General features: G+C 36.3%; 1 protein-coding gene across 1 annotated transcript in view; it reads left to right on the forward strand.

The window, feature by feature from the left end:
- USH2A (usherin) overlaps positions 1 to 22892 on the forward strand; it is a 380780-nt gene that overhangs the window by 36466 nt on the left and 321422 nt on the right. The window contains exons 4-11 of the mRNA XM_066178272.1: positions 27 to 162; positions 1325 to 1388; positions 3701 to 3995; positions 5593 to 5777; positions 8814 to 9035; positions 10337 to 10430; positions 16043 to 16238; positions 17023 to 17153. Of these exons, the coding sequence (XP_066034369.1) occupies positions 27 to 162; positions 1325 to 1388; positions 3701 to 3995; positions 5593 to 5777; positions 8814 to 9035; positions 10337 to 10430; positions 16043 to 16238; positions 17023 to 17153 (1323 nt within the window). The remainder of the gene's footprint in view (positions 1 to 26; positions 163 to 1324; positions 1389 to 3700; positions 3996 to 5592; positions 5778 to 8813; positions 9036 to 10336; positions 10431 to 16042; positions 16239 to 17022; positions 17154 to 22892) is intronic.

Raw genomic sequence — 22892 nt, forward strand, 5'->3', positions numbered from 1 at the left:
TTTTTCCCTTTACATTGATTCTATAGGTGCATCACAGCCGAATTAGTTTCTTCTTGAATGGTTGGGAAGATGATAACACACCTTTTGATTCAAGGACTCTTATGGGAACAGTTGCAGATACTGATGCTGATGGTACTCTGCAAATTGGACAAAGCTTCACAGGTAAATCTAGAAGTACTTTATTGGAATGCACTGGAATAGTCAAAATAAAATATGCATGATGTGGTTAAAAGAAGTGTGTGAGTAATTTTAGGTTATCTATATGCTGAGAAGTAATACCTTACTGCAGAAGAAAATTCCTGTTGTTCAATTAGCTTTCTCAAAAGACTGGCTGGAAGATAGAATAAATTACGATCATCTACCATACGTCTATGTATTCCTGCATATAGGTAGGTTTTCCTGAATTCTCTAAAACATGTATATAAAGTGACTTATTCCACTAATTTCTGCCCATAATTTTTCTGAGTAAATATAGGGAACTGTTTCAGAATGGAATTGTACATGGCCACTAGACTACACTCCTCTCTCTGCAGAGTCAGGAGCAGAGCCGAAGGGTTCTGTCTGTGTTCTTCAGTTCTATCAATACTCATTTAAACCATGGCAGAATGAGAATCTTTCAGCCTCTAGTAATGCCTGAGAGTTTTATTCTTCATCTGCATCTAGAGTTTTATATGTACTATATCATGACACGATCATTGAAGAACGGTGGGGGGCATGTTTTGTTGCTTTTCATTAATCCTTGGCTCTGCACGTGTAAGAACACTTACTATTGCTCTTCAGGAACATGCACAATTTGAAGTTAACTTCTAAATATATGTCACATAAACAGCTTTATTGTGGCTTTGGGCAAGAAAGTATTTTGTACCCCATTTCTTAAAACTTGTATTTGGAAATGTATTTTGTTGTGATTTTGATTCTGAATGCTGGATAGCTAATAATCATGTAAAAGAAAGGAATATTTTAAAATGCTTTTTATCTTTATCGTATAAATTGATAGGTACAGTTGTACCTACTGTATCTCTTCTCTAATTAGAGGTGGCACATGGACTGGCTCATTACTTCTGTCTAATGAGCCGATCCCTGTGCCACCTCTCTAATCAGAAAAGAGATAGGTACAAAATGTTCTTATAAAGTTATTATAAATCATTCTTTTTTATCAAAAAAATTAAGTCACTGCCCTCTATAGTTTTGTCCAGGCCCAAGATGGTTTCATTCAGGAGGGGTAATTGTGCAAGAGAGATTTCTGAGTGCTGAATTAAAGGTGCTCTCATGCAGTGCAAAGCTGCCTTCTGCTCAATAGATTATTTATGGTATATTTCCTTAGGTTTAGAGCAATTTGTTGGAAGAATGCAAGATTTTCGATTTTATCCAGTGGCACTTACAAACAGGTAAAGCAGTTGTATTTTTGTAACAAAAAAAGAGTGTGGCAAGAAGGAAGTGTAGATAACTATTTGCTTATTTCCCAAAGTGTAGTGCTTTTCAGATGTTTCCTTTAGATAATTGCTTATGACAATGTAGTTTCCTGAGCCTCATTTCAAAGATTACCTTTAATCTAAAAAATCTTGAGTTAAAATAAATTCAAAAACTTAATGTGTTTTACTTTTGAACTGTTGCTTAAATAGACTTGGTGTAGGTAGTGGTGTATGTAGTATATGTGTAGTGAAACAAAACTCTGTAATAAACACGTGCTCTCCTTGTCCTTGCTACAACCTGACTTAGTATGTATTCTGCAGAGAGTAGATCCAGTTGCTAGATTTCAATGCTTATAAACTGTCTAGGTGTTACCTACTCATCATAATTCTGTCATAATAGTGTGTGCTGATAAGCTCAGTCCTGGTGGATAAGACTTGCTAAGCTTCCTCTGAGCTCCATGTAAACTGTAGGGCGAGGAAGGGAACACAGCGGACAATTCCAGTTTTGACCACGCAGGTACCAGCGAGGCAGATGAGGACAGGCATTGCAAGTGATTAGCACGTTGGCTTTGTGGCTGGAAGACTGGCCCCCTGTGCTCGGTTGTTGCTTTCCTCTGGTTTCACTTCCCCGTGGTATCCATGTCGGGTATTCTTGCTGCTCCCCCACCCCACGCACACACCCCTGCCCTGAGGTGCCGTTGTCCCTTGCTCTCCAGATGAGATTGTCACCATAAGCCACCAATGACTTAGCCCACAGAGCCCTGGGCAATTGCTTTGACTTCTTCTGTTCCCGAGGCCAAATTACTGTTGCCACTGCAATTTCTGTTGCCCTCTAGTCTCCCTTCCTAACACATTACAAGGAGATGTTACCTTTGTTATCCAGCTCATGCTGGATTAATCCAGTCATTTCAGGCTGGCCAGAAGTAGTCAGGTCCTATTTGTCTGTGTGGTGCTTCTGGGGAGGCTGCACACAATGACACTTGGGACTGCAGACCTTCAGGCTACTTAATGATAGTGTTTCAATAAGATGTAGAGCAGTTTCCTTGGAGCTCAGCTGTCTGCAGGACATTATGATGAACTGAGCTCCTGTGGATTGGAAGTATTAATGTGAATCTGAATTCCAAGTTTTATGAAAATCGTGTTGGTTGTATCTCTCAAAGCAATGCTTGTCAAATCTTTTGAACTACAATTTAGGTCAGTGAAATGAATTAAGCCTAACAATTGAAAATTAAGGTATTTTACAGGCTGTTTTGACCTACTGATGTCTTTCTAGATTTGGTTTTATATCCACAAATAACTTGGTCCAAAATGTTTGTCTGGGATAAACTAGGAAGGAGTCTTGCCTGCATACCAATTAATTTAAGGCTATGCATATGTAAAAAGTCCTGTAAATGGGTTCTGTGGAAGTTGTAGTGACAGCTAGCAAGTATTTATTTCCTTAATAAACACGCAAAATTATGTTCTTACTGATAAAGTAGGAAAATGGGAAAAGTAACAAGGTTTGTATATAAAAATTCAATCTTTTCTAGACTCACAAAATCCTTCCTTTATGCCAGTGATGAGCAGGTAAAGAACTGTCCATGTCATCCATATATCTGCTTGCTTGCCTGCCTGCCTGCCTACCTACCTACCTTCGTATCTATTTCAGTCGTTGATGTCAGAGGGGACTGAAGAATCTCAATGATTTGACGTAGCTAGGTTGATTGCAGTTAGAAAAATGGACATTTTTCTTAAAATTAATTAAAAGTGAAAATGTTTCTATCCAGGTTTCCTAAGGTACAATATGATATTGTTCAAGCTGGTCTTTTGGGAGGATTTGAGTGCAAACATTGAACTTTACTGTGGTTACAGGCAGTATATTAACACTGTGTAAGAACAGGGTCCAGACTGCTGATTGGAGTCAGACATGATACTGCAATAAAATGTTTTTCTCCTCATATTTCTGACGGGTTTCATCCTATCTAACTTTAGACATCCCACAAAGAACTCATTTCCCTTGGTGCCCTGTGTCTGAAGAACTCCATGTATGTGGAGCAATGAAAGGAGCTACAGAGTGCTTCTTCATGGATATTTTCTGAAGATGCCTATTGCTACCATGGATAATGTAGAAACCATCAGGGGAGGCTTCACTCCTAGCTGAGTGCCCGATTTTTATGAGCTTAAGTCAGGAGTTTAGGGCTTCTACTATAATCTAAACTGAATTTTGTTTAATCTATGAGCCTAGATGCACAAAGTGACATTTGTTCTTTTTGTCATGTATGTAATTACTATTCTCTATGCTATGACAGAGACATTTTGGAGGTATTCTCTGGAAAATTCCCTCATCTTCATACCCAGTCTGAGTGCCGCTGTCCTGGAAGTCATCCCCGAGTACACCCTTTGATACAGAGGTACTGCATCCCTAATGGTGCAGATGATACCACTAATGACAGGGTGCTGAGGCTGGATGCAGAAGGCTATCCTCTCTACTACATCAATGATAATGACATTGGGACCACCTGGATTTCATCTGTGTTTGCTAATACTGCAGGTCTGGATCGTGGTGTTTCAATCACAATAGATTTACAAAACGGACAGTATCAGGTAATGGGAAGATGCCGTTTGCCACTTATTAAAACAAAACTAAAACCAGATTTTTGTAGATATTGCATTGCAATTTTGAGGATATTCAAACCTTATGCTTTAAAATGTTATCCTTAGAGGACCTGGAAGAAAGTTTCATTTACTGGCAAATAACAGTGCAAAAGGCAACAGAGTGCCTTATGGTCCTTGACATTCTCTTTTGATGTGCCTGTTTTAACAAGCAGTAATCTAGAGTAGATATGCAAGAATAGATATCCTGTGTGAAGGCACCAATATTTAGAAACTGATTTGAAAATATTCCCCTGTAGCCCCCCCCCCCCCCCCCCCCCCCCAGCTCTTGAGGGGCTTTGGAGGGATATCTCAGGGGGACAGGACAAAGGATTCCAAAAGAGGCTCTTACCCCAAAATTATTCCAAGGCGTTTATTCTCAAAGGGTTCCAGGGGCAAGAGAGAGAACAAGGAAGTACAGGAGTCTTATTTAGTCTCCCACTCTGGGAGGATGGCTGGCACTCAGCCAATTAGGTCAAGAAAGGAAGGAAAGGTCAAACCATATGGTTACAGGCATTAGGGGTCTTGGGGGGAAAAACCATTCCCCAGAGAATTACAGCACTGATTGTTGTCTTTTAACTCCACTTTCATAAATTTCAACTGTAATTTTAATTTATATTAAAACTTAAGGTGCCTGTTTTGTACCTACTGGCAGAAAACTGACTGCCAGCAAATGAAATTTAATGTATCAAAAGCACATTGACATATTAGAGGGTGTTTTTGTTTGTAGATGTTCTGGAGGTGATAGATTAGCCTCCTAAGGAATATGAAAGGAGAAAATGACAAGCAGGCATAGGTATTGAAGAGACCATATTGCTCCTAACCCTCCACTCTGTTGAAGAATGTCAGGATGTCTTGAAAAGAGGGACATATCAGAAGTGGGGCTGCATTCCCAATAGGGAATTAATAAAACTTCTGTTTATGCTTGCTGGCCTATTATTTTTTTTTTTTTAATTAATGATGAATGGGGAAAGAATGTGATGGCAGGCTTTGGCTACATATGTAAATATTAGTTTTTTAGTTAAAAGTGTTTTCAAATGTATGTGAAATTTTGGATTTTGCTTAATTGATACCCACACTTCTGCTTAGGCAGTATGCTGAGGGAAGTGCTCTTTGAAACAACAGTTATTTGATGAGATTTTGAGCTAACATTATGGAGAATTAAAAAATCCCCCTGCTATCAGAAAACAACTCATCAAATATTTGGCAACATAAACAAAATTACAACTTTCATTTTCACCAAAAAAACATTGCTGTAACAAATCTAGAACCTGACTTTGCAGTGCATTTTCAAGCAATCTTTGAGGAAAAGTGAAGTTCTGATGCAATAGTTCAGTAGTTGTGTGATAGCATCTGAGAGATCAAAGAGCTTGTTCAACAAAAAAGATTCTCTTTGGCTTTAATTGGGAATATGTGGGGTGAAATATGGCTGCTTCTGCCTGTGAGTGGTAAAGCAGACTGTGTAGTTACAGTAAAAAAAGGTTTAAATTCTCATTGTTTTACAACTTAGCCATTAATATCAGTTAATAAATTTGTTATCTTCTTGTAGGTATTCTATATTATACTGCAGTTTTTTAGCCCACTCCCTGAAGCAATAAAAATTGAAAGGAGAAAAAGAGATGATCTAGAATGGGAAGACTGGCAATATTTTGCTAGGAATTGCAGTGTTTTTGAAATGGAGAACAATGGATCTCTGGAAAAACCAGACTCTGTCAACTGTCTCCAGTTGCATAGGTATGAGTGGATATTATCTGCATAGTACAGATGCTTTGACCAGGTACCATCCTGACACAATTCATTGCTATGTTCCAATGAGATAGAATCTTGTAATTTGGTTCGCTCATTTGTTATGGACTGCTGAATATATAAAAGATCCTAAACATGACCTTTCAACTCAAGATTACCAGAGTCTTCTGTCATTTTTATCAGATTTAATCATTTATGAGTGTGAGTTAATAGATTCCTCTGTTATTTTTGAGGTAGAGTTTCAAAATGTTACGTGTTAGTGTTTTGATGGCTGTTGTCAGTAGAATTGCAGAACACTGGGAGGATCAGTGGAGGAAGGTACTGATATAACACTGTTCTAAACTCTAGTGAATGTGAAAGTCTACCTTCTGATCTCTGGGAGGGCAGCTTTTTCTGAAGCTTAGGAAAGAGGCCAGACTGAAGTACAAAAGCCAGTCATTCAACCCTGCTAGTGTTGTGCAGCACATGTAAGAAATGGGTTGAAAATGGTATCATGAAGCTTTCTCGTCTTTCCAAGCAAGAAGCTTGGAAAACTATTGGAATTGGGGCAAGAAGGATTATTACCATTTAGAAATATGTTGCAAGCCCTTTTACTGTCAATTAACATGTGAAAATTTAAAACTATGTAATATATAAAATATACAATTCATATATATATACTGTATAACGTATGTAACAGTTAATATGTTACCATATTACACACACACACACACGCGTGTATGTACGCACACACATATATAGATGAACTTATACCACTACCTATATTCAACTCCATTATCTCTTGCCTGAGTTCAGATGCCAGTCAGTATTAGGCTTGTTTAGTACTTGGCTGGAAATCAGTGAGAAAATACATTACCAGGTGCTGTAGGCACTGTGCTTTTTTATTCCCCCCCAGTTTTGCTACCTTTCTAAGACTTTTCAAGTGTCAGCATCTTTGTTCTCCAGGAGTTCAGAATTCTGAGGAGAGGAGCATAAGGTCATTTGAGTTACACCACTTTTCAGCAAAGGAAACTGAGCTTTATTGCTGATCTTTGAAGCAGGGGGTAGAGGAGAAGAGAAATATCTCAAGACAAATGTTTTTGGATAAATAACCCAAGTGAGGTGCAACACCACTTTCAGCCCAAAAATATGTATTTGTATATTTTTAAAAAAGAACTGAGGAGCTAAATATGGACTGTTTCCATAAATGTTTTCTAAGCAGTTTCTCCCCTTCAATTAAAATGTAAATAGTGATAGGAAGTGATATGAATGACTAATTTTTGGGTACAGCTGATGTACAGAAAGCTTTAAATGATAAGATATGCATTGGTGAATATTCTGTGTGCTCAAAGAAGAGTTACTGTTGAAACCAAGCTCCAAATTTATGTCAGCAGTGTAACAGTGTTCCCTGGAGGATTTTATTGTAAAACAAAACTTGTTTCTCTTTCTTTCTCTCATACCCACAAACTTGTAACTGCCAAGATATGTCCAGATTGTCTTTCCAGGATTTAGACATCAGTGTCCTGGTGGCCTATCCAGGGCTCCCTGGGTTTACATGGAAGAGAATGACCTTGGGTTTAAAATCCTTACCATAACTTGATGGCTTTCATTTTGGTGATCATATGCTAGTACTAAATGGACTCTTTTTTGTGTCCTTTAGGGAATGAAAGGGATTAAGGTTTTTGTTTCTCCATCCTGTACCACCTGTGTAAGTTAGGAGTTGCTCACTGTCCTTTATCCCCTTATCAGAGGCTTGAATTTTTGCTTAGTCTGACCCTCATTTTAGAATCTCCTTTGTTTTCCTGGTTTCCTGAGAAACTGCACATAGCTGCCCTAAAATCTTGATGACCTACTTATCTAGTTGCCATCAGCCTTACAGTCTTTCTGCTGTTCCTTCTGATGCTTCCATACCAACATGGTGTTGTTTATCTGCCATTTTTATCTGTCTAAACATTTCCATTACTGTTCTATATGCCATAGAAGAAATATTTATTTAGTTTTCTGTGGAGGGAAAGAGAACACATAATCACCCAGAGAAACAGATATATTCCACTGTGATTTTTGGGAAGCACTGACCTGGATTAGGAGCACAGGAAATTCAGAGATCCTTCATGAAGACAGAAGAGCTTGACTCAGCAGACCTAGCCTAACTAGAAATCTTGTCTTTAAAAAACTGACGTATTTTGAAGTGACATTTTTTGAATGTTGCATGTCAGGTGCCAGGTGATAACGTGGCATACCTATTTTTAATGATCCCATGTAGGTGTGCAAATGAGCAGACGTTCTTTTCTCTTCCAGAGGCTAAACTCTGCCTAGTACATAGACCAATGTGACACGATTCATACCAAGCTGTGGAAATGTGCAGTTTATATCTACTTGTTACTCAGTTTTATTTGAATTCTCAGGACTGTCCTTCCCCTTCCTGGGCTTAAATATGTAGTTTTACTCTCAATCTTACTGCTTTCCATTAAATTATCTTGCACTTCACTTGCTGGAAAGTGGCATGTGTTTCCAACTCTGCAAACTCAGATGAGCAGATGATATGGTCCTGTGACTCTGGAATTCAAAATACAGCAATGGTTTCTGTATGGATTTTATATTTGTTTAGCAGGTATATTACTAACAATGTAAGCCTATTAATTATTTTATTAGTCATCTGAATGATTTCCTTATGTGACTTAAGCCTAGTTTGGGTTTCTCAAGGACAGTGTGTTAAACTTTTTGAAAATGTGTGCAGATGACACTGTATCAGTCACAATTTAGTCATATTTTGAAGTTACCTGCTAAAGGTTTTACTTTTAATTGGGAACTTTGGGTTTTGAGAAGAGCATGGTAGTTTAGGGCAAAACAATCATATAGTGGACATTTCTTTTCCCCTTCTTGAATTCTGGTGACTGGGAATCCACTGACAGAAAAACTTTTACCCAGAAAGCACAAAACCACCATTTACAGTTGAGACCCTCTCTCAGAAACAATGTTAGGAGCTAGAATCTGTAAAATATGTAATATTTTGAGTTTAATTTGTTTTCCTCTCTATTTAAACAGCTTTACACCATATTCTCGTGGTAATTTGACTTTCAGTGTTCTTACCCCGGAACCAAATCACCGACCTGGTTACAATGATTTTTATAATACTCCATCTCTTCAAGAATTTGTAAAAGCTACACAAGTGAGGATTCATCTCCGTGGCCAGTATCACACTAATGAACCTTGGGTAAATTTTAGGCATAGGTACTATGGAGTTAATGAAGTTACAGTCAGTGGAAGGTAAGTGTTACATGACTCTTCCTAGATCCAGCACTGTCTCTGACTGTTACAGCTCTGCACAGCGTATAAGGACCTGCCTAAAATTTGATCAACTTGTTTTGCTTTTACGTGTATGTTTGAGAACGGAATTTGATCTGAAGCAGCGTATCAAGCTGGAAATGATTGGTGTACTGTTTTGTAAAACTGTTTGCTCATATTTTATTTTGCAATTAATTATACTTATTACACAAATCTGTCAAAAGCAATCCTTTCCTTGGAATTACCAGTGTCTCTAAGGAAAGGCTTATGACTGGAACAATGACTTGTGCTTTATTTCAGTAACTCTTCCAAGCTATAGATTCTCAGACATGGCAATTTTAACAGTCAAGGCAGAGCTCATTCTTTGTTTTAGTTGGAGTTTTCCTTTCAAAATTGGGTAGCTGTCAGTAAAACTGTTGTATTATCTGTGACTGACAACTTTATTGTATATGATAAGTGTGGTGTCTTGTGAAAGGACTAATTATGCCCTGTAAATAATATGCAAATTTTGCAATGAAGTAGTTTCCAAGAAGCATATGGTGCAGATTTGTAAGTATTTTTATTCCTGAAATTATTTTAGTAGTTCTTATTTTGAGAGAAAGCACCCTGTTAGAAGTCATGTTTACTTTAAAATTTTCTATCTTATTAATATGTTTTGATTATTGATTTAGATGTATTATGACAATACATTTAATAAAGCAGCTTTATCTTGGTGATGATGTAACCGTAAAATAATTTCAGCTGTAATTTGCAAAGCTATGCCATGCCTTCAGAAGAGCAACCCTTCAGGTAGAGTCATATGGCTATTGACTATTAATTAACTCTATACAGATTTTATTTTAGTATGAAATGGACATTTTAAAGGAGATAAAATGGATTAAACTTCAAAATTATTCCTAAGGTGGTTACGATTTCTTGAAACACTACAGCTGCACTAGAAGTTTTAGCATTGATAATTGTAACTTATTTAATAAAATTTTACATGTTAATGTTACATACTGAAACACAGTTTTCATAGCATATTGTATAAGACAAGCGTAGCTCTACTACATGCTGGTTTTCATTTTCTTGAAAAACAATTGTTGGTGCTTAAAGATATATTGAGTGAAGTAGTATTTTTTAGTTTACTACACCTAAGAACATTCTCTTTGGTGACATTTATTTCTTCTTAATAAAGAACCAGTCTGTGTAATGCACAAAATTGACTTTGTGACTGTGTAACATATTTTTGCACAGATGTATTTTCATGTTTTAACTTTTGACAGCACCTGTTGTTCTTTCAGGTGTAATTGCCATGGCCATGCTGATGATTGTGACACAGCTATGAAACCATACAGGTGTCTATGCGTCAAGGAAAGCCATACAGAAAGAAATAATGTGAGTCTCACCTTTGCCTGTCTATGCCACCCATGAACAGCCTCAACACAGGGATTTCAGTCCTGGGAAGGAGTGTGTATATGTGTTTTAGCATAGGCCTGTCTTTCAGAGGGAAACTTTCTGTAGCAGATTTGTATCAACTAAGGAAATAGATGTATTCCACTCACCACCCTCACCAAAAGCCGTTTCACCACAGCCCATCAGGAGTGTTGTGTTTAAGGATTTGATTTCTTGTTAGTGATTATGCCACTTTCAAACTTTAGATGCAAACCTGCAATTAGAGTGTGAGCATCTAATAAAGATTGTCTCTGCCTGCTGTAATAACTAGCAAGAGTCCTGCAGGGTGAAGGTACTACTCCATGGTAGTTTTAGTCTGCTTCTGTGGACTCCAGACTCATTCCATAGGTGGAGTGCAGTAGGCAAAGTCCTGGGGTTTGGCTTCCAATTTACTTTACTTTGAGAGGAAACATTTCAAGTAGTCCATAATGCGATCCAAAACATCATGAATGAAAAATTTTAATTTTCATTTATGATTCTAAAATTCTTGGCCATGGAAGAGCCAAGATGGGACTGATTACTCTAAGTCATGGAAATCTAGATAAATATGTAGAGGAAAGCTCAATGGTACCACTTTTCACTTATTTCATGCAGCCTTTGGATTTCTTGGAAGCTGTGCACATACAACTTAACAAAAGCAGAAACCATGATGTATGAGTAAAAAAAAAAACAAAAAACAAACTTGCTCAAAGAAAAGATTCCCTAGATTAATCATTTATCTCAAAAGAAAAAAAAAAAAAAAGGAAAATAAGTTGAGGTTAAGAAAGAATGAGCTACATGAAAGGAATGAATCCCTCAATCTCACTGAGTATTAGATTTCCATTGTGAGTACATGTTGTATTCCTTGCTACATTTATGCCTTTTGGAAATAGCCTTTCTAAAAATTAAGAAGGGGTTATGTGGAATAGCAACAGCAGTAGCAAAGGAGAGACTAATCACACATCAAAAAAAACCCCAAGCTTGGTCTGTGCTTCCTGGAACAGAGTGAGGAGAGATAACCTCAGAGCATTTGATACAGTGCTCATTAATGTGTGAAAGATCTTTGTAAAATTTCATAGGGGATCTAAGTTTTCTCACTTCTTATGCAGAAGTGTAGGATCTACAGTCTAAATGGGAGTTGAACAGAAATTTCAAGTTTTTAGATGGATCAAATTAGAAAAAAAAATCAAGCTGACACTGTCCCTTTAATTAGAACACACATTGTGAAATGTTACTTTGTGAGGATTAATTATAAATATTTAATAAGATCTGGAAGTTCACCAAGCACTCTTGCAAGACTTATGCTACCTTGTGAAAACAAACCAAATACATTTTAATGATGTATCTGCCTTATCAGATATTTCCTGTCAATGTTAATGGGTTGCCCCACTGAGTGTCACATCTTTGATTTGGCATATATGCATTGTAACAATAATTGAAGTGCTTGAATTAACTGTATTAATTCAGAGTACAATAAGGGTGTTGTTTAATTGTTTTTCTCATTCTTTAATAACCATGTCAGTATCTATTAAATATGAAATAAAGTATCAGTAGTAATAAAATAGAATTAGTATTTAGAAGTATATCACTACTTTGAATTTTATCAAAGATTTACATGGAATCCAAGCAGCTTAAAGATTTTTTTTTCAGTAAGGCTAACCCTTAAAAGCAAATCAAAATCCATCCTGATTTTTGACTATCATTGACAATGATAAAGCTCTGTCTTATGGATTTATACCTGTTTCATTGGCTCCCACCCCAGTGAATTAGGAACTGTAATAATAAATTTATTTATTTATATATATATTTTTTTTGATTTAAGCAAGTATTTGATGAAGCAAGTTTCCAAGTATAACTTTTTTGGTAGAGAAAAAGAAAATATTTTTTAGAAGAAATAGCACTCTCAGCAAGCAGTCTCATTTTGACTTCAGTTCTGTGCTAGCAGTGAGTAAGTCACCACAACTGAAGGGCTATATGAATGTTTTTGGCTTTAGGGTTGGTTTTTCCAGTGTTTTGTACTAGAAATCAAAGGTCCTTGAAAAGCTTTTTGCATAAGGCAGAATATGTCTTTGTCAGATTTACACTTAATACAGCTAAAATTACTGTCTTGAATTTGTCTGGCATATACATCTGGCTAGCTGTTGTGCAGCAAAGCAGTACCAGAAATGAAAAATCTGCATAACTATTACAAATAGAAATCTTAGTTTAGGTATTTGCATGACTATGTTATGAAATCTGACACACTAAATGGAATTTTTTTTTCCTGAGTTCCATTTTGGTGAAGAATGATGATGAAATGTATTGTTTTGAAATCTGAGATGATGGGAAGAAGGGGTTGCTTAAGAATGATTTGCAGATATTGAGGGGCCAGATTATGAAAAAAGAAGAAATTATTCCTCACAAAGCTTGTCTCTCATTTTATGAAAAATATGTTCAGCTTCTTCATTTACAAATTGTTCTCTAAATGCCTTGGGTCCAACTTTGGGTGATATCTCTGCCTTTTACAAATGGAACCTGAGGGCCTGAGAGTGGAGTCCAGATTTTGGTAACATTTGTATGCAAAGATTAATTTTTAGACTCAAGTAAAAGTGTGTTCCAAAGCTTTCCAGGCTGTCACATAATGAGCTGGAAACAGCCCATGAAAGAATAAGACAGTCAAGCAAAGTTAGCCTTACACTGCAGCCTGAGAGCCTCTTTTAAATCAATCGTATAGAACTTAATAGAGAAAGGTAATGGCAAAATATACAAGAATAATTATAGAAATCATAATAGAAAAGAAAATTTTCAATATATAAAGCCACTCTGATAAATGCTTGAGCGGATATGAATGGAACTGAGAGATTGACTGGATGCAGTACAGGCTTCAGGTCTTCAGAGTTTTCCATAATGCTTTTAAATATCTGAGGTCTGAAAACTGGATACGGCATTTGTTGATTTATCAAAAATTGAATAAATAAGACTTTTTATATTGTTACAGAAGAATCTATGTAAACCTTAGTTAAACGTCAATCTATATTATGTTAGATGTTGGAGTTAATCATAAATAGTATGTGAGGAACTGTAAATATTAACTACATTATACTCAATGAGGAAGAGTTCTCACTTGCAGAAATATGCAGATGGTGAGAAGTTCAGATTCTATCTATCAAGAAGACATGTTTGTTATTGGCCATAGGGAAAACCATATATTTAAGATGTTTTCTGGAGTGCCTAGATGTAACTAAGAATAACAACATCTGCATGTTTCATGGTGCTACACTTAGAGAGAAATGTTGGTTTTGTTAAGCATTAACATCCTTTGTAAATCTACTGCTAGACCTTGCCATGGACTTTTTGGAAATGTACCTATCCATTTTACATGTGGTAGCTAAGAACCAACCCCAAATTTCTTGATTTGCAGTTCTCAACTACTGTGCTTTGGACAAATACAGAGTTGAAATTTGGTGAATGAAGACCTGAAGGTTACAACATGCACATCGTAGTGCGACCAAACATGAAAGTTCAGCTCTGGGGTTCTGGAATTTAAATGCATTTCTTAGCCTAATAATGGTGTGACAAACAGCAGGCTGACGTGGGGATTCAGTGCCCATATTTATTGCAGGCAGGCGTGACAACTGCAAGAAAAACAAACATTTCACACTCATTGCCAACTTCTGAATGACTGCTTTTTCGCCAAGGAGATTGTAGTTGGGGGGAGTCAATCTCTTCTCCCAGGTAACAAGTGATAGAACAAGAGGAAATAATCTCAAGTTGGGCTAGAGAAGGTTTAGATTGGATATTAGGAAAAAATTTTTCAGTGAAAGGGTTGCCAGAGATTGGAACAGGCTGCTCAGGCAAAGTGATAGAATCACTGTCCCTGGAAATCTTTGAAAGTGTGTAGATCTGGCTTTCAGGGACCTGGTTTAGTGGTGAACCTGGCAGTGTTGGGTTAATAGTTGAACTTGATGATCTAAAAGGTCTTTTCCAAATTTTGTAATTGTATGATTCTTAAAAGCTTTGTCAAAGTTTTAAAAGTCACAGAACAAGGTATGTTTCAAAGAGGCTCCTTGCTATGTAATCAGATGCCATCTTTTTCTCTCATACTCCTTCGTGCTTGTGTGTCATTTAACAATAGGTGCAAGCACAGGTGTGCATAAGTAACTGATCCAAGATTAAATCTGAAATGAGATGATGAATGCTTTCAGCTGCTGTGTGGCTGGCCATGCACAAATGGAAACTCAGGGCTGGCAGGTTGGTAGCTATTCCTGCGCTGTTTTCTTTCAAGGAGGACATATTTCCATAGACATGCTGGGAGGAGGGAGCTGCGTGAGCTGGATAGCTTGGCTGGTAGCTTGTTTCTTTGTTGTGCTTCCCAGGGTGTGCCATGCCTGAATGAACCCTCTTGTCTCACGTTGTTGGGTGCTGTGTAATGTTGTGTAATGCTGTATTTTCTCAATGTGGAGAGAGAGGGGACATGGATCTAAATGAGGGAATTGAATAAGTTAGAGCTGTGTGACTTTCGACGAGTTATGGTCAAGATGTTGCCCTTAGTGCACTTAAAGTGAGATAATCACAATTAGGCAACGATTGTTCTGATAAACAAAGGCCAGAGTTCAAGGTCTCAAGTGAAATCCTGCTAATTTTCATCCTGAAAACTCCTTTTTTCTCTCGCTGTGGTAATATTGCGTGTTTTTGGTTTGTTTTTAACTGATTAGAGAAAGGTGCGGTTATTATTGCCATCTTATTGCTTACTTTTTATTTAGTAAATTAAAACCAAATTTCAGTAGATATTTTCTTGTGATGTAATTTTCTCTCCCAAGTGGATTTTGTGATAATTTGTGAGTGGTTTGCAATTCTTGGACTCTTAAGCTTATGATTTTTAATTCAGATATTTTACACACAGATGATGCTTTCCCAGCACCAGCTGTGAGTGAAACAGTTTAGAAACTTCAGTACAGTTTCCTAGTTTTCAGTGTATAGGTGATATAGACATACTAAAAAATAACAAATAATTATAATGATGCTTGGAGTAACAACCATGTAAAAAGATGAGCATGCTTCTCAAGATGAAGAAGGAAGTTACCCAAAAAAGAAAATAATTGCCCAAATACTTTACAGAAGCAACCTATTTTGAAGCATTTAAATTACTTCTGAAAGACAGAAATTATGATTGCAATATATTTTGTTTCCTTTGTTTCATTCACAAGGTCAAATGGTAGTGGCACAAACTACAGTTATTACAATGTTAGAAACTACAAGGAGAGACATTGTTTAAAATGCATCCAAATGTCTTCTGTGCTATAAACATAGCAAGCACCATTTTGCATCTTTAAGGTTAAGTGAACTACAATCTCAGGACATTAGCCTGTGTTGAGTATCTAAATTTGTAAAATTTTGTTCTTCTGCCTACCTTCTGTTTTTAAAGTGAGTTATTGTGCTTTCTCACTTTTTGTCTAAGCCCAATATTATTAACATTTAAATAGGGGAAAACACATAGAAAAAAGTATGAACTTAGGGACTATAATAGTAAACTTGTGAGGTGAAGAAACATTGATGTCTAAGAAGCACAATTTTCTTTTATTTCTGATTTATTTCAGTGTGATCGCTGTTTGCCATTGTACAATGACAAGCCTTTTCGTCCAGGTGACCAAGTTCATGCCTATAATTGCAAACCATGTCAGTGTTATGGCCATGCAGAAAGCTGCCACTATGACTTAGCAATGGATCCTTTTCCTCAGGAGCACCACCGAGGTGGTGGCGGAGTGTGTGATAACTGTCAGCACAACACAGCTGGTAAGTCAAAGAGAATGGGCTGTTTGTTTTACAGTTCCTTTTTGACTAAGCCTTGTGTCAGCTGAAATTAGTAATGCTCAATGACTGACAGTCCAATGAAAATTTATATATGTATGTGTTTTTTTAAACTATTCGGATATTACAGTAACAACAGTGGTATCAACTCTTAAGCCATGGGAAAATACTGTAAAATTTAACCCAATCTTGTATAAAAACTTTGGTGCAAAACACATTCAAATAAATAATTAAAATATATGGTTTCAAGGCTATGCCCATTACATGTGCTAGGGCGTTTAAATCCAAAATACATTCTTATTGGACCAGTTTAACAGACAACACCTAAAACAGTTGTCAAATTTTGCTCTGATGTCAGTTTCTTGCTTACTAAATAAATCTCTTTCAATGTAGGTAGTAAATTTGAATACTTCTTCTAAAATTCTCTTCTACTTCAGTTTTCTTGACTTTATCTAGTAAAGATAAAAAAAGAAAAGTTTCAGGTTCAATTTTTCCAAAAAAAATGTATAGGCATTTGCATGGCACAGCTTTTATATAAGTGTGGTATTATATAACAGATGGAAGTTTAATGGAGTAAAACATAGTTTGTAACAGGTTCATTGTTTCATATGCTCTGGATCACTAAATTGGCAGGTAGAGATGAAAGGTGCATTAAAATGGACGTCCTGAAAATTATAGAATTCTCTCAAAGGAATAGTCCTTAATTTTGAATTATATAGCTAATTTTAATGAATTGGAAGCCATAATGCATAACCTTTCTTTCATGCAGGAAGGAACTGTGAGCTGTGCAAGGATTTCCATTACAGACAAACAGGTGCAGATCTTTCAGCCGTTGATGTTTGCAAACCCTGCGACTGTAATGCAACAGGCACCAAAAATAAGAGCCTCCTGTGTGATAATGTAAGTAGACTCAGTGGAGGAAAAGGAGAAAACCTTTCACTCAGCTGGATAGACAGCCATAAGATTTTACAAACTGTATTCAGATGGTAACTAGTCAATTAAAAAAAATAAAAAAAGCTTAAGTTCAGCCTTTTCAAAATGATAATTGACTTACATCAGACATCTGAAAGCTGTGAAAACAGAGAGGAATTTGAGATGTACTGCTGAAGAGTTACTCATCTAGATCAGCAACAGACATAAAAGATGCTGTATGAATAGTAGTTTTGGGATGCTACCTCGGCACTCAGGAATGTTAAAACATCTAGCTTCTGAGTGTTTTTGAAGGCCTTGGTAATGTTTTAAAGTTACTAAAAGGCTTTGAAAATTCAGGCAATAAGCTGAGCCTGAAATTGAATTAAAATTAAGCTACTTTTGCCTCTAATAAGACAAGGATTGATCTCCCTTTTAATTTATAAAGTCCATTAAAAATAAAAGAAACCCACAAAGTGGTGCTGGAAAGAGAACACCATCAGCTAGGCTTTTAAAGCCAATGGACCTCATTGTCATGCAAGCTGTCTAGTCCAATAATAAATCTATCTGTAACTTTTAAAACATGCATGTTGAAAAAAAACAGGAAAAGCAATTAAAATCTTGAACATATACTAAAGATATATTGTGGTTTGTGTTCTATTTGCGTGTCCTGTCCATTGCCAAAATCTAAATTTTGTTAGGAATAGGGAAGAAATATTTGTTTTGAAATTTATTTTAAAGGTAGAACTTATTCTGCAGATAAATGTGAAAGAACTTCTTCAACTTGTTGCCACTTTTCCTATGCCTTCTTTTTTCAGTATTTCTGTTTGTAAAGTAATCTCTGTCTTTTTTCATCATATGTCTCTTGTCATTGAATTTTATTTAACAGTGAACTCTTGTGGATCCTATTGTATTTTCATCCTCAATTACCATCATAGAGGTTCAAATACATGCCCAGTTTGACTCGGTGCACTTCACAGGACTCATGCACATATTCTGTGTGATATGCAAATTTAGCAAAATATGTTTTTTAAAATATTTTTTTAAATATTCTGTATTACTAAGAGAAATTATTTTATAATTTTCAGTCTTCTGAAGTAACACATGCTGCCAGTAATACAAAATTGGAAAAAAAAAAAGCTTGGAAAACACAGCTATCATGTTAGGACTATTTTTCGAGACATAGGAGGAATGAAAACAAATGTTAATTTATGTATCCAGGGTTTGTGGTGAAATGTTACCTTAAATCAGCTTTAACTGTGATTAATAATCAGAGGAACAGCAGTTTACAGAGATCAGTGCTTTATACTTAAATGCACAAGAATGTTGATGATGCCTGACTATGAAAAGTATGAATGGGGAGATAAAATGGGAAAAATGGGGGAGACTGTATTGCTCAATAAACCATCAATTGCTGCAGTAGAAGCAGAGCAGGGAGAAATGATTGAGAGGTATTAAAGAATAGATTAATAATGCTGGGGACTAAAGGCTGAAATGAATTACATGAAATAGGAAGGCATCATTGGAGGAAGTGTTCCAAATTTGACCTGTGGAAGATGGAATCATAAGGAATAAGGACCCTACTCATGAAAAGTAATTGCCACATCACATTGATAATTTTCAAGGAAATTTGCCAAAAATGGGGCAGAACCCACTTTTAGTGCATAACTCATCACTTTATTCAGATCATCAACATTTTTTTCTTTTTGCAAAGTGCCACTTTAATCACTAAGTTCCAAGAGGTACAGAGTTCTAAAATGAATCTGTTGAATTACAAAACAATCTAATCTGTTGAATCATACAGAAAGAACATCACTCATCAAATGAAGTATTATTCATGCTGATAGTTTGCAAGATGTGTAGAAGAGCTGACTGCAACAGAGTTGCTCCCATCTCAGTTCTTTGGATGAATCATGAAAACTTTATGCTTCTGTTACCTATTGCACTCTACCCTTGGTGAGAAATGCATGTAGGTATGGAGAATTTCTCCCTGCAGCATTTCTCACTTCTCATACATCTGAAGATCATGTCCACTTACAGATCAGTGTGAAACTTCCTTTGTATTTTAAAGTGCAAACTAAAATAATAAAACTTCAAAATTGTGACTTTATGTCTTACAGTAACAGGTGGAATTTTGGAAGAGTGATGTAGCAGTGCATCCACAAGCAATTTGTTAGGTATTTTTGCAGAGTGAGGTTTTCCTTTGAGGCTGGTGAGTACAAGTGAGAATTGCTGCAGCCTGATAAAATTTGTCCACTTCTGTGCTGATTATTGTTGTTTAGTCATTGTAGAAAAGATGGTTGCATTGTCTTTGTTAGCATTTGTCATGAAATATTTCAAACAATCAGAAAGTCCAGATGAACTGTTGGGAGTGCTTGAGTCTTAGGAGAGTGAAAGAAGAATTGGCTGCCTTCCTCCTTTCTCCCTAACCATTCACACATGAGAAAGTTCTACCAGAGTACTGCTGACATGAGCATTCTTCCTCTAGTTGGAGATTAATGTTTTCTGGCCCTCATACCAAAATCCTTTACCCATTTTCCTGTGCTGCTTTTTACCCAGACTGCTCTACAAATGCTTACATATTCTATCAGGAATGGCAGCTTGTAGTCCTTTTGTGATTCTGTTATAGTAAGTCATATATAATGCTGGGTGAAAACCACTCCTTTCCTGAGCATTTGTTTTTAGGCAGACCTGAAAGTGCTGCTATTGCCTTTACCTAGTCTTTGGAAGTAACATTCTGGTCTCAGTGAATTTAGTTATCTTTCTTTACTAAGCTTTTGCTGATTTTTAAAAATTTACCCTAAACAGCCAAATAAATATGTATCATGTACTTCTTGTTGTGGGGAAGCTGTATTTTACTGCAGAGGATGTTGTTCAGAGTTGCAAAGACTTAATTTTCTTCTGTCAAGGTGGCAGCTGTATTGTCTCATCTTACCAGAAAACTCTAAGGCAAGAAAATGAACAAAATGTTAGTTACTGTTTCCTCTGAAGAGTCACATGAAAGCATATTCCAGTGCCACTGAGTAACTATCTGAACAGACTGGAGATTTCACCTTTCTGCACTCTCCCTAAATACTGTTTTTTAAAAATTATAAATAAATATATGCACTAAATGAAAATAGTATTTCTATTTCCACTTCTGAGTTAATTCTTTTATCTAAAATTAGAATGAGCTTTCCCATTTTCATTTATCCATCTACACAGATTTCAACCTGTTTATTGTGATTGACAATAAATAAATAAATGGAATATGTGTTGCAAGTGAAAGAACGTAGGTTAAAGCAGTTAATTAAGGGGATTTGAGTCAACAGATATACAAAAGAGAATAAAGAATGCAAATGTGGCAATGAAAAATATTGTGCATAGTGGAGTCCATAAAAAATTAAGTTATCAAACACTGTGTGTATTCTGAATCCTTGGTTTCCCTTAATGGGAGGCTTTAACCTTATTGCTAAAATGACAGAAAATTAGCTTTTTTATGTTCAGTAATCCTATGGCTTTATTTCGGATGGATTTTATAAAGTGGAAATGCTGGTTTTCTGTGATAGTTTATTTGTGGGATTCGGTCCACTCCCACCCCTTGGAGTGTTGTGGGCAGAGGGTAAATGCTTCATTTTATTTTTTGAGCAGAAGTAGTAGAAAGCTACTGACTTTTGAAAGTCATCATACATGATGGCAAGAAGAGATATCAGGGGAGTGCAAAAGAACTTCATTATTGCTGCTTATTCAATTTTCAGTTCCCAAAGCTGACATGCCGAAAATACTCTCAGGTATTTGGTGTCAGACCATTAACCTATGTGTGTGAGCCAGCACACCGTACCGTTCTCATTTCCTAAATTGGAGAAAAGGAAAAGAAAAGTCCTCAACCCCCTTGCTCCCCCCTGCCTGAGACTGCAGACAACTGGATTCTGGGGTCCTTTCCAGATTTGCATCAAGTAAGAAGATAGTGAGAAATTTATGATTAGCATTTATATCAGAAAGGCAGAATGTTGAGACTGGTACCAATCAATTACAAAATTGGTGATGGCAGGATGAACAGAAAGAATCTCATGCTAGACCTAAATATACCCCTGAGTCTTGCAATGCCCTAAAACTTGCAGTGGGTCAATGGAAGGTGCTTCTGCTAAGGTAGAGAGTAAATAATTGAAATCAGTAATGACTTGGCTAATTATAAAATGTTATTTTTGTCAGGTGTTTTGGGCTTCAAAACCAGAAATTAACTTTGGAAAAAGAAACTTCAAGTGTCAACTTTGTTTTATTTAGTAAGATCCAGCCTCATGTTGCATTTATTGTCCGGAATTGGAGAGACTTTTAGACACTATGTTGTTTCTATTACAAGGACCAAAGAATAGCAATTTGAAATTACAAGCATATCCAAGGGAAAGGAGTTGATTTTAATTTTCAGAAAGGCTTAGGCAAATGACTTTTTCAGCAAATTGCATTTTATATTATAAGAACATGTATGGCCAACAAAAGTTTAAATGGTCAGAATTTATTTTTCTGATACTATGATATGTACATGTTGAATATCTACTAGGTGAGTGCTATGGCTGAACAGTTTGCTGTGCTCTAATGAACAATTAAGGCAATTCTTTGGGATATGCCACCCTTTGTCCTGGGTGCTTAAATCTTTTTTTAAGTCTGTGTATCAGTCTAGTAACAGGACATTGGAAGGGTTGCTGAACAGGCTTCACTTTCAATTTGTCATTCTAGACGTAACATGTTAAAGTGTCTCCCAGTTAAAGTGTGGTATCACAAGAGTCTAAAGCAGGTGAACTCAGCAGAACACCTAAAATTCAGACACATTAAATAGTTGGATTCCTGATTAAGGACAAAGCTGCATCTGTTGTTTATGCAGGACAAGGTTGCTGGCATACCTTTAGTAACTATTTACACTCAAGGATATAGGAATAAAGTGTATTTTGTACGTAAATTATAAATGACACAAGGGATACATGTGAACTCAGCATCAGTGATTTTCTGTATCAAATAAAAATTGTAATTATGAGGTCCCAAGACACACTACCACTTGATAGTAATGCTTGGCCAGGTTCATTTTCGGAGTGAACAATCCAGACAATATTTTCCATCAGTGATTTCGTACCAAGATGGTCATGTTAATACACAGGCTGTTTGTGTCTGCTGATTTTTTGGGTCAGAATCAGGCTTCTCAGGCATAAGTAACAGGAGCACAGAATGCTTTCTCCTCTTCTGTAACCAGCACTGGTTATAGAAAAAATAGGAAAGAAGAATATTTATCTTTAAGATACATTTCTTTAAGATAACATTTGAACTGGGGAAGGGGGGAAATTTCAGTGATATCTCCAGTGAATAGCAGGTGAAATTCTGGTTAACAAAACCTTTAAATATTCATTGCTACCAATATTTTCAATGATACCATAGTTTCCAGAGTAAGCTACATTTACAGAAATAATAACAGTTATAATAAAAATAGCCTCTTTCCTTCATAATTCACTTGGATTTTTATGTAGTTTTTGAAATGGTTTGTTCTCCCCATTTTGATGTAGATTTCCGTGTTATAACCTGTGGTACACCTATTTCTGCAGTATTATAAACATTTACCTGCTTGTTCAGCTTCTTTGAAACAGTATTCACTTCCAAGCATTTCAGAGATTATTTTGGTGCATCTCTGTTTGTAAAGACAATTAAAGAGACTAGTTTTCTCTATTTCTCATTTTTAAATCAAGTTCTCCCTGGATTAAGCCCAAA

Source organism: Chamaea fasciata, unplaced genomic scaffold (genome assembly GCF_029207755.1).
Source record: "Chamaea fasciata isolate MVZ Bird 193981 ecotype frontalis unplaced genomic scaffold, bChaFas1.0.hap1 SCAF_3, whole genome shotgun sequence".
Taxonomy (NCBI): Eukaryota; Metazoa; Chordata; class Aves; order Passeriformes; family Sylviidae; genus Chamaea; species Chamaea fasciata.